The sequence below is a fragment of the Patagioenas fasciata genome, chromosome 3 (genome assembly GCF_037038585.1).
Source record: "Patagioenas fasciata isolate bPatFas1 chromosome 3, bPatFas1.hap1, whole genome shotgun sequence".
Taxonomy (NCBI): domain Eukaryota; kingdom Metazoa; phylum Chordata; class Aves; order Columbiformes; family Columbidae; genus Patagioenas; species Patagioenas fasciata.
The window spans coordinates 46,288,159-46,300,729 of record NC_092522.1 but is presented as its reverse complement, the minus strand read 5'-3'; the positions used below and the strand labels follow the sequence as shown (position 1 = coordinate 46,300,729).

Here is a 12,571-nt window from a genome sequence, read left to right as displayed (position 1 = left end):
TTTTCTGCTGAATGTGTTGTTAAGATCTTTCCTTGATGTGTCTGTGTATACCATGCATATTTGTTTGGGCATCTGATACAACTCTTGTATATGGGACATATTTACGTATGTTTTTCTCCAATGTAATCTCTGACATCTGCATATGTATGAGTTAGTGATCATTAAAGTGTGTGTAGAATTGTTTGTTCACGTTTAAAATGTTAGAAACCTCTCTGAAAGCTTGGACGATAATTGGCCTTCGTGATTTCTTAATACTTAATTAGAGCTGCATATGACACGGCACAAACTTAGACATCCATTGGTATATGGTGAACAACGTAGCTAGGGCACAGGTCTCACTTTATTTCAGCCAAACATAGAATTTTAATCTGTGATTATTACATGTTTATAGTAAGTAGTGACTCAAGTTATAACTTGCTTGAGACTCCTGTGGGTAAGTACATTGTTGCTTTTCAACACCCTTTCTACTAGTTTATTACTGACTGTCTGTATCATATGACATATATATATATATATGAATGTTTATAATATTTATTAAACAATAACTGTAGTTAATTATTAATTTTAGCTGATTGTATCAACATGACAGCATTTTCAATAATCTGTGAATCTATGATATTAGTGACAACCAGCAGATTTTTATATGGATTGATTTGGAATGTATTTAAGCTGTAATACTGACCTTCTCAGTTTGTCCACATTTTTAATTCTAAGTGAGAGAGCTGGAGTCTAAATCTTTAGATTCTGTGTTTTTGTTCTTATTAAGAATTTTGCTCTGAAGAGAAAAAGAGCAATAAAAAGGAAATTCAGTAGTATACAAGCATCTGGCCTCATACTTCATAACACATGAAAAATTGTAATCCAAAAGTTTATTGTTTACACTCTCACATGACTTCTTTAGACTGAAATATTCAAAGAGTATGTTCTTGGAAACTATAGTTTTACTTGCATAAATACAAGTCAGATCTGCTTTAAGAAAATAAAACAAAATAAAATCAGAATTTAGTAACATAAAAATCTTATGCTTTGGAAAGACTGCTTCACAGAAATGTGTCCTTAAATCATTTAAAAAAGAAATTATTCCCATGGCAGCAGAGCTACATGTTTCATTCTGAGTTACATCAGCTAGAGACTTTTCCTGATAGACCAATTCTGTAATCCAGACAATCTCCTATTTGATGAGGAAGGAGTGGGTGCTGGCTTTACTTCAAACATCAAATTATTCTCTCTCAAATGGTTCCAGTTTGCCCTGTAAAGCAGCTTTTAACCCTTTCTGTAATGCCAGAGTGGTACCAGAGGTCTTATGTCGGACTGCAGATATGTATCCTGACTGCAGCAGACGGCTGGCTGTTGCACAACTCCATGGCCACTGAGGCCAGACACCTCATTCTAATACATATATTTCTTTGTAAACCATTTTCCAGTGTAGAATACACAAAATTAATGCAAGTGTGTTCAGTTATCTCTATACATCTAGGGACATCTTGAAGCCCAAGGAGGGGGCCTAAGTTAGACAAGCTTAATCTCAAATTAATGACCAAATTAGTAACTGAACCTTGATGCAAGCAGTTTCATGCCCATCACAGGATAAGCTAACATCATCCGCTTCTAAGCTCTTCCAGCCTGTAAGGTGTGCTAATGAAAGTTTTGGAAGGAATTACTCCAGTTCTGCTGTGCTTCTCCTGTTGAATGACTATCATTCTTCTGGTGATTTTGTTCCAAAATCTTTATTCTACTGTACAGCATGGGCTGGCAGTTGAAGCTAGGTAAGAATTAAATAGGCTTAAGATATTCCTTGAACCTTTGGCTTTTTCCTTTTGTCTCTCAGAAGGTGTGACTGTGAGGGCTTATAGGTGTGCTGCAGTGCAGAATCAAACAATTTAGTTTAACACATCTGGCCAAATGTAAAAACTAAGGCAAGTAAAGCATACCTTTTCCATTCTGCCCCCCATCTCATATTTGAAAATGGCTTTTCTGCCTTTAATGAAACTACTAAGGGAGAGGAAACCCAACATTTGATCAGAGGGATTTACTGAATTTCGACTGAAACTTGCAAGACACTGAGTATATCTTATTTACAGAGAAAGTAACAATAATTAAATACACTGAAACTGAATAATGCATAGTGAAAGGAATTCCTTTAAACCCATCTAACATTTTTTTTCTCTTTAATATGTTTATGAAATATGAGAAATAATTTTAAAGTGTCTCCTGTGAATTAGCAACTATTCGTGTTTGCTTGCAAATCTGAGATTTCAAAGTAGGTGCTGTATACTTTAAGGGTTTGATTTTTTCAAAGGACTTCTGTTCCTATAAAAGCACCTGAATGTCTGTCTTTCAAAACAAATGCTTAGCACTGTCATAAAATTCACTGTAAGGAGTGGGAATTTCCCAGGACATCTGTGGTTTCCAAAACCAAGCCTTTTTTACCCGTTTGCCTGCATATGCTTGGTGAATGATTTTGAAAATTTGCCATTAAGAGCCATCAAGAATGATTGTTTTCAAGACAGATTACTCTGAAGAGCTTTTTACCTGAAGGGAAATCAAATGTACTTGTTCTTAAATTTAGAGTACAAGAGATAAGGATTTTCATCCTTACACTGGCTGATGGCAAAGTTGTGCGAACTCTAACATTGTAGGACTTTCTGTAACTTTTAAATAGACAGTAGAACCTCTTCTGCTGAAGGTGGTGGTTACTCTTTTTCTCTTCCCGTCAAATAGTTACGGTGTCAGCTTGGTTTTATGCCTCTAGTAAAACTGATTTTCAGTTTCTTTGGAGAAAAGAAGCTCGCAGAGTAAGGAAACATGCTTTATATGCTTTTCAAAATAATTGCTTTCATTACAGGGATTTATGGGTTGAGAAGAAGTGAATAAATTCTGGCTTTGAGGATGATGTGGGCTGGATAAATATAACAAGTGGATTTTGACAAGAGGAAACAAGCTAAAGTTGCTGTAGAGTTTGGAGTGAGCCACGAAACAAACCTTTATCAAGACAAATGGTTGCAGTAATTGTCTTCAGTGCCACTAAAGTAATTTCACATCCATCCTTTTTAATCAGTGTGATTTTTTTCAATCATTAAATGAATTCTCTAAGGACTTGATTTTTTTTGTCGTTGTTGTTGAGGTTTCTTTTGTTCACATTATGTTAAATTACTTAAATATAGATTTACTTGTCAGATTGCTGTGGTGGGAAAATATGCTAATTGTGTACAAATATTTGATCCCCTAGTTTAAAAAATTTGATAAATTTTTGATACAGTGTGGACTGCAGAGGTAACCTAATGTAGGGAGTAGTATCAGCAGTTTTAACATAGGATCACTCAGTTATTCTCATACAGATATTGAGAGAAAATAGGAGGAGATACCACTGTTTGATGTTAAAATGGACAGGAGTGACTATGGAAATACTGCTTAGAATGCCACACCTACGACTATAGCTTCAACCAATCTGCAGTTCCATCCTTTGTGTTCTCTGTATTGTAGTGGATGCTAACTGCAGCCCAAGTCTAATTCACATAATCAAAAGAAAGCATTGCAAACATTTCCTAGGTACGCTTTTTCTTTCCAGAAGAAATCTATGTGCAAATCTGACTGAAACTTATTTGAATAGAAAAGTATTATAGCATTTCCAGCTGTATACTAGGATTCCTTTGGTATTTCTCCTTCAGTCCATATTATAGATCTGAGAATTTCAAGCTGTGTTCTGTTTATCAATAGCAATTACTGTGAATTGCAGCAAATTGTCTGCTTTCAGTTTACTTGTTTTCAATACTTCTTAATTGGATTAGTGTAAAGATCTGATGTTTCTATGTAAGCAAATCCAATCCTCCAAGAATATTACGAAAGATAATATTGTGAAAGGATTTAAAAACTAATCTTGGCAACTTTGCTATCAAAAATTCCAAATAAAATAGCATTACTGTCTTGCTCTTTTCATCTAGCCAGAGAGCACAAGAATTAAGGTGAGATTATGGTAAGTTAGAAGGTGTTTGAACAATCATAGTAAGTGATGCACTAACCAAAAGCTGTCCAAAGGGCCAAATAATAGCCCCAAACAGCTGTAAATATTTACCTTAACAACACATCCTTAGTGTCCTCAGATAAAGCTCCAATAGGTTTTAAATTTATCTATTTATTTTATTTTGAAAGAGAGAGAACAGTTAGGATCATGGATAGAATGATGGGTGTTGTTTGCCTCAAATCTTTAAACTTTTTTTTTTTTTTCCTTAGTTCCCTGTTCCTGGTAGGACAGGATTTAAAAGAGACACTTATTTGTAGTGTGTCAAAAGTGTGTCAGAAGTGTGTCAGAAGTCCAGTTATTGCCATGTTTCTGAATGGCCAGTAGAGAACCTCCAGTGGATCCTTGAATTTCAGTGTCTGGTACAACACAGGTGTTCTGTACTTAGTTTATAACTGGTCAGCAATTCAGGTATTGAAAGCGCTTTAAGCATTTACACTGTAGACAGTGTAGGTTAGCAAGTTATTTAGACTCCTAATTATAGTCAAGGCAAAGAATAAAACCCTTCTACTGCATGGGTGGTCCTATCCTACAGGACATGTCAACTTAATAGATCAGGCAAATTGCATTCTTGAAATGACTGTTTCTTCCTTGACTATAGTTAAATCTACACAACTAGCTGAAATCTGCATAGCGCAGATAAATCTCATCCTTAATAACTCTTAAGACTGAGCTTATTTCTAGTAGTATTTTATACTGGATATTGTGTACATATATATGGTTTGTTAGGGTGTGTAGAATGTCATATTTGAAATGCAAACGTAGACAAATTCTACTATCATCAATGCAGCTCCACTGATGGGGTAGGAGCTTTGTGTATAAGTAAAATAACGTGTCATCACAATATGATCTCTTCTTTTACTTTTAGCTGAGTTAGTGCTGAAGTATACAATTATTTTTTGCATTTGGTAACTTTATTGGTCTGTCTTTTTGTTACTTGGACACTTTGGTGTTAGTGTTTGGCAAACAATACCTTTGAAGGGCAATATCTGTTAGAATGACATTAAGAAATTTCAAGTTATAGGTCTGTTCTATCTGTTTAATTTTCAAATACACATTCTGAATTGGTAATCTAGGTCCAGAAACTCAGGTGCGCTGTTGTGCTCAGGCACAAAGAGCAGAAAGCTCTTCCCTCTGCAGAGGAGAAGTTGGAGAAATTTCTTGTGTAGCAGCCTGTTTGCCTACCTGAAGTGTGTTATTTCTGTTGTTTTGCTTCAAGGTGGTATGTGTTTATATATATATATATATATATTTATTTTTTTTTTCCTCCTCCCCCCCTGAGAGTTAGTGTTTTTCAAAGTAAGCATTCTCTGTTAGCTAAGAAGGGATTCAGTCTGAAAACCTTGCAGCATGTTCTTGCAGCAGGTTGTGACAGAACCTGGAACCCTCTGCCCCATCCATTTGCTGGTAGCTGGGGCCATCACCTTTCATGGCATGTAACTTCTCAGGCTTAGCCTGAAGTTTCACAGGGCATTCTCCTCACATTCACAGGCATAATGTGCATTTAAGCGTTTGCTGTGAAGAGAAAGCATTTTTACAACAAGGAAGTTACAGAGTATTTCTTCCGCAGGTGGTTTTAAAGACGTGTTCAGATGTTCCTCACCCCTGTTGTCTTTCAGGTTTTCTGGCTTGAAGGGGCCTGTTCGTGGCCTGTTCACTTTTTGTCTCTAACAATGACATATAAATCATCTTCAAAATTATTAAGGAACCAGAGTAACTCTAAATAACATAATATGGCAGATGCAAACAGATTACAATTGTTTCTCTCATTTGTCACAGTTCATTTAGTGTGTCAACTGAAGAGAATGAATTGTTAGATCTGATCTTCCAAAATATCCAACACAAGAAGTAGCTGTATCATTTTAGTAATCTAGGGAAGAGATGATAAACTATTCACTTCAATTTGAAGCTAGTTAAGAGATTACAATCAAGCAGTTAAAATAAATCATCAAGAGGAGAACCAGAAGGTTTCACAGAAAGACTCTTGTTCAATATACTTGTAACATGAAAAAAGCAGTGGGATTATGTAGTTTGGAGAATAAAATTTCATAGAGGAATGACAGCTGGAAGAAATTGAGGTCTTCAATAGGTCTAATGTTCTTGATAAACTGACAGCATGATGGCAAATTAAATTCAGTATTGAAAAAGACATTAAAAGTTATATTAGCATCAATCATTTAATTAACTTTTTTCTATATTACTGAATTTACAACTCCTCCTTCCCACTGCCTTCCCCACTGTAGTCAGCTCAGCAAAGACTTCTGGTTCATTAAAAGCAAAGAAAATATTGGGGAAGAATAATAATGACAAAATGATCATAGTGTATTTTAAGTCATTGCTTTATGGGGGTGGTGGACAGGGTGCACGATCTTTAATTATGGACAATTTGTTTCCAAATGTCTACAGGACAGACCTAGAAGACTTTTGAGGAGAGAAGTCTCTGAACATTTTGAGATCATTAGATTATACTTTTTTTTTTTTTTTTTTTTTGCTGTTACTTTAGCTAGAACATCTTGTACATCTTTGAGAACAGATACTTCTGTTTTAAAAGTATGTATGGAATGAAAGCACTCAGTCTTGTTTGGAAGCTGTCCAGTTAGACTCTCTTTTTATGTGGGATAGAGATTTGCTGCCAGTCTTCAGTCCTCAGCTTCAAACTTTGTGATACCAAAACATGAACTGGTGAGGCCAAAAGAGGAAAAGATATCCATAGAACTCTCACAAAGAAATCTAAATCACTGCTTGTAATATATCACTCCTCTTGTTCTTGAGTACCTCCACGAAAATTCGCCTAAAAATTTCTATAATCTTCTGACGTCTGTCACGTCACTGAATTTTTTTAACCAGTGAATGAAATGTTATTAACATTTTAATTTTCTTAATTTATTGTGCATTTACTTATGATACATCACTACAATAGTGGTGTTGTTCTCCAGCACTGCACTTTGAATGCAGAACTTTACAACTCGTGTTGTACTTAGTTAAACAACTACCTCTGCAGATAGTTTCAAAGATGATCAGGCCTGGTACCTGTTTTACTTGTACTGTGTTTTATCTTTAAGCAATAAATATTTAAAGTGCTATATTATTTAAAGTAAAAAAAAAAATCTGAGAAAACTATTGCATTAAAAAGTGATGAAGCCTTGTTCTGAGCAGCTGTTTTGCTTTCTAACATGAGCTATAATTATGCTAATTGCAATGATGAATATTCCTTTTAAATGTGGTTTGTAGTTCTGTGTATCCCACTCACTTTTTCAGGGAAACCAAATCCCGTTTTTAGCACCTGAAAGCAAATATTCATTTCAAATTTTCTCTTTTTTTTTTCCCTCCTTCTCATGGCTCTACAGAAATTTATGATGAAGGTAAGCAAGTTAAACATTTAGCATTATACTTTCTCTGAATTCCTGCATTTTAATTCAATTCATTATTTTTCTTTGGTTTTAGACATCAGCATCAAACTTGCCTTCTCTAAACCAGCACATGCTGAATTTTGTAACAATTTGATTTTAGAAACAACAGTGATTTTAGTTGGGTTGGGGGTTATGGTTTATTTAGATTGTGAAGGACCAAAGGCAGGCACCTTTCTAGAAAGAGGAGTCTGGGCTGGCTTCTCTAATTCTCAATTCATCCCTTTCAGTGAGAACACACTATGTGGTAGATAAGAAATCTTGAGACAATGAATAAATAATAAATGTTGCAGTAAAACATTTGGGAGTTTTGGAAAGCGGGGACAGCATGCTGTTTCTTCTGTCACAAGAATGCTGGTGTTATGGTGTGGGGTCTCAGTAGGTGAGGGGAGGAACCCTTGGGCTGGGGGTCACCGGCCCTTCACTGCCTCAGGTCAGTAAGCATGTGCAGGAGCTCTGCTTCTCAGTTCTTTTTTTTTTTTTTTTTTAAATGTATTTGTTTATTCAGACTATAATAAGGCACTTAATAAACCTCCAAACATTTTGAATAACTGACATTTGAATACTTGCCTGTGATTTTAGCTGAGATGTGTTGGTTATCCGTGTTCTACTTTTTCCTTCAATTATCCACCTCTATTCCCAGTTTGTCTTCTAAAATGATTTGTTTACTGATTTTCATGCCCTAAGACTTTCCCGTTCTATGGTACGGTCTTACCTCATTGTAACTCTCCAAAAGGGAGGAATTCTGGGCTAGATAAGAAGTGCTATTTTAAGGGCTTGGTTTAATGATGCCAGAGGAATTTTCTTAGCATGACTCCTCTGCTGATCCATCTTTTCTTCCCACTTGGCTATCTGTCTTATTCTTTATCTGTGAGTTTCTTTCCTGAGTGACAAGGATGATTCACATGCCTTGTATCACACAGCAACAGAAAAAGCTTAGGCACAATCCTTAACCTGTGAAAAATGCCTCCCTCCTCCACTTTAGTTCTTTAAATAACCAGGAAGATTTTTATTAATTCTATCTCCTGGGCAGTGAAGGAGGAGGAGTACAAGGGAAGAGAAATCTGAACTACGTGAAGGGAGAAATCGATACATTTAATCATCTTGGGCAAATTTTTTCCAAACCACTGGAAGTGCTTGAAAATAGAAGTTTGCAATGGAAATATTACCTCAGCCATAAATATAAATGTTTGTTTTACACAGAAGCCTTGAAACAGATGATCAATATTATTTATTTTTTTATTTATTTTCACTCCTGTGTCTGCTTTTCATTGATGTGAAACCTCCCATTGCTGAGAAAGTGATAATGTAAATGTAGTGTTGGAAGAATTAATCATGAGGTATATCTGAAGTGTTTCAAATTATGTGCTGTTTATTCTGCCTTCCAATGGGTCAATATTAATGACACTGGGATCATTTAGTATGATTCTGGCACAAATGTTAATCATCATTACCAACGATTCCAATCTTTTTAATATAGATAGTAAAATATCTCTGTGCTATTAACTGAATAAGATATGCTCAAGAGTTTATATTCAGGTTCTGATTTTTATGTGATGTTTATATAAAACATAATTATACAATTTAATGCAGCTTTTAAAGCGGGATGTCCTTAGGAAACAATTTTTTTCTGTTCTTTGGCTTGACATGACACATAAAATAGGAGGCAAGTGCTGATCATGTCAGTGAAAGAACTTTGGTTTCTTTGTATGGCTTTTTAAAAATATTTGTTGTATCACACTGACCTCATTACTCAAGACCAAGTACCAAAAGGGCCATCAGCCATACTAATCTCCATACCTGAATTTTTGCAGTACTTACTGTTTTGTAGTGAATTCCATGAATAAAATTCAATTGACTAAATAGTGATTTAAAAGTAAGATGTAAAGACTGGAATAGCATATATAATGTCTTGATAGGTTCAGCTTTCCTATTTGTTATTCCATTGTAACATGGTATATAGGCTACAAGTAGACAAGCAAAGAGGTTGTAGACTGGTTTGAATTTTCCTTTGGCATTGCTGTTATTTATATGAACGGGGTGAGGAAATATATTACCGCAATGGTTAATGTCAGTGATTTGATTTACTTTGCATCATTAAATTGTAAGCAACTAAATCCTGTGGGTTTTGTGGCAACCAAAGGAAATGGCAGCCCAAGAGCACAGTGCAGAAGAGTCTCATTAACATTTTTTGGGTTTTTTTGGTAGATGAATTCAAGGCTTCTGGGCCTGTCTCTTTTTTTTGTGTCAAGATTTTTAAAGGAAATTGATATCTCTGTGAGCAAGAAGAATGTGTAAAACTCTTTGGCTCACGCTCTGAAGCTTTGTTTGTGGTCCTTGCTACTTGCAGCATTTTCAAGTACTCTGATGCTACTGGAGATGTAATTTTCCAGTGCTCCTATTCCAAGTGTGAATTGTTTAGTTTTTGCCTGACTAATCTTGTCTCACAAGCCTTCTAGCTCTGTTCCAGGGTTACTTCACAAGTTCTGCAGTGACTCAGCCTGTTTCCACACATTCTGTTTTCGCCATTGCTTGGGGTTTTTCTGGACCCTTTGGCTGGCATTCATCCCACAAAACTGAAATGCCTGACTTAAAGCCATGGATATCCTAAACTCCCCATGCAACTGCAAGCAGAAGCATAGGTATTGGCAAGGGGTTGGTCAGATTTTTAGGTGGGCTGAATTACTGTCCAAAAGTGCTTTTATCTCTCTCCTGGCTGTTTGGTTGCCTTAGGCTAAATCAATCTAGTTTGTTTTGTCATAAAGAAATTCTTTCAGCTTTTCATAAGCTGTTACTGATCATGCTGATGTGAACAGAACGAGCCTTCCAGTGTTTTCCAGCTGTCTGTGGCCTAGTATTAGAAAGAAGCTTTTGTTACTCATCCTGAAGTTGTGTTCCGTGTGAAAAAAATTAGATAGTGAAGTAATTGTGGGGAGTAAGAGATGTCATTGAACACTTGCCTGTGGTGTCTCCAATTCTAGTCAGCTTGTAGGACTGCATCATCACTAATGGTTTTAGATCTTCATCTGCATTAGTATAGACCAGATTTAAAAATTGCATATTAGTAATGAAACAAATAGATCAGTAGTTTTTACATTGCTATGGAAACATCATTTTGAGCATTTTCTCCTCTGCAGAAATGCTTGCAACATCACGTGAATATTTATGAGTCGAACCATAGTGAGATGGTTTCAGACTGTGGGACAACCTTCCCTTCTGTTTTCCCCAGTTCCTTTTAGTCTTTTACCAACTTCTTCTGCTTTATTGCTGGATCTGCCATCTTGGAGTTTTCTTTCTCCTGAGTGAGGACTCAAAAGCTTTCAAGATCTACATATATTCCACATCCAGTCAGTACTTTTCATTCTGTCTTGCAGATTAATAAATGGACACCTTTAATTTGCTTAAATGCAGGAAGCCCTAAAGAATTATATATGTATAAACAAAGCACACATTCCTCATTGTGCACTCACAGTTTTCTTTTTAAAGAACCAACCCAAGTTAAATAGTTGCATTAGCCTGCTGGTTAAAAACTTTCATCAGCCTCTTGGAAAAAGGCACTGATGCCAACAGCCTTATGTCTCTGGCCTTGACACATGTAGTTTCTGACTGGGAGCAGCGTAGTCCAAGGCCTAAATATACATGTACTCAGAATGCATGGTAGTTGATTTTTTTTCAAGCCAGTACTTGTGATCAGACCCACATTTCCCATTTGATTTCTTTTTTTAATGGATCAAAACACCATTTCAAAATGTAATGACTGCTCCTGAATGGGAGATTTGACAGCCCCAGGGTGAGTCCCAGGGACTTTGAGATGGTACCTTCACTGGTGGGTGCAATTTCCTGCTTGGTTCATTTTTGTGGTGGTAGTGATTTTTATTTTAAAATGGTTTTGAACTAAGTGTCTAGATTTAGAGAAAGGATTTTTTTTTTTTTTCTCATTCTGTAGTTTTCTAACAGTACTAATTTTAGAAATAAACTACAGAGCTTCATGGAACTTAGAACACACTCGTGATGGAGAAAATAATGCTTTTGCTTTCATATTTGCAAATGTTTTTATGGAATTATAGGTGTCCTCTGTTTGATGTGCTGTTATCTCCAACATCTATTTTAAGTGTAAGGTACCCATCAGTAGGAGAGACAATAAGCTTTTCCCCTCATCCAAATATGTCATATTGATGTTTAAATATGAAAGCAGTATTTCTATTTGAATACCTAGTTGGTGTGCTTTCATATAACTATTTCATTATTACGTGTTGCAGTTTTAAGCTACATGTTTTTAGCATTTTAAGTCTGTGATGACAACGAATTCGATAATCATTGATTTCTCAACTGGCCTTGGCAATGAAGTGTTAACTTTGGCTTTGTTTCAAATGCTTGCTCCATTTTGATGAAATGTAGATGCTCAGTGCTTTAAAGCACATTGTTTTACTTCAGTGTATATATGAAATAGCCACTAAAAGTCCTATTTGAAACTTTTAATGTTATCTTGCCGTATTACCTTTGGAAAACTTTTGTGAAGAAAAACAAGGAGCACATTGCTTGTTTTACTGTAAGGCTGCCCTCACGCGTCTGGGGCACAGAGGAAATACCAGGTTAAGAAGCTGGTTGAGATTAGATCATAATTTACCATTACTGTAAATTATATGGATTGCATTTTTAAAGGATTTGCTACTGATATTTTGTAGCTCATTGTTTCACTTGGGTTTTTAAATTTTTTTTTTTGTTAAGTCCATCAAAATTATGCTTCCTTACAATCTAGTCTTTATACTGTTATTTTTCCTATAGGATATGCCACTAATTCCATTCTGTTGTTACGGGGACATCATGGAAGGAGGCAGAAAAAGCTATTACATTGTTCTTAAAAACTCATTGTGTTACCTTATATGATTTTCTAGAGAGTGTGCTTCAGCCTTGTGTTCTTGTGACACATTCAGTATTTTTAAATTGCTTTCATGGGTGAGTAAAATTGTCTGAATAGCCACATGCTAAATGCAATTGCTGTCAGGCTTTCTCAAGCATTAGATTTCTGAATAATGGCAATGTTATGAAAGCTTCATCTGTACATGCACAAAACTGTGAAATAACTATCCTGTGTAATTACATGCTTTCACCTGTTTGCCTTTCTTTGCTACCTCCATAAAGCTCA

General features: G+C 35.7%; 1 protein-coding gene across 13 annotated transcripts in view; it reads left to right on the top strand.

Moving 5' to 3' along the window:
• The window catches only part of RYR2 (ryanodine receptor 2), a 395,394-nt gene that overhangs the window by 134,322 nt on the left and 248,501 nt on the right, over positions 1 to 12,571 (top strand). For 9 of the 13 annotated variants that reach the window (XM_071806256.1, XM_071806255.1, XM_071806252.1 and 6 more), the window contains exon 5: positions 7,366 to 7,380. The exons of the other annotated variants lie outside the window; for them this stretch is intronic. In XM_071806256.1, coding sequence (XP_071662357.1) covers positions 7,366 to 7,380 — 15 coding nt within the window. The remainder of the gene's footprint in view (positions 1 to 7,365; positions 7,381 to 12,571) is intronic. 13 annotated transcript variants of the gene reach the window in all.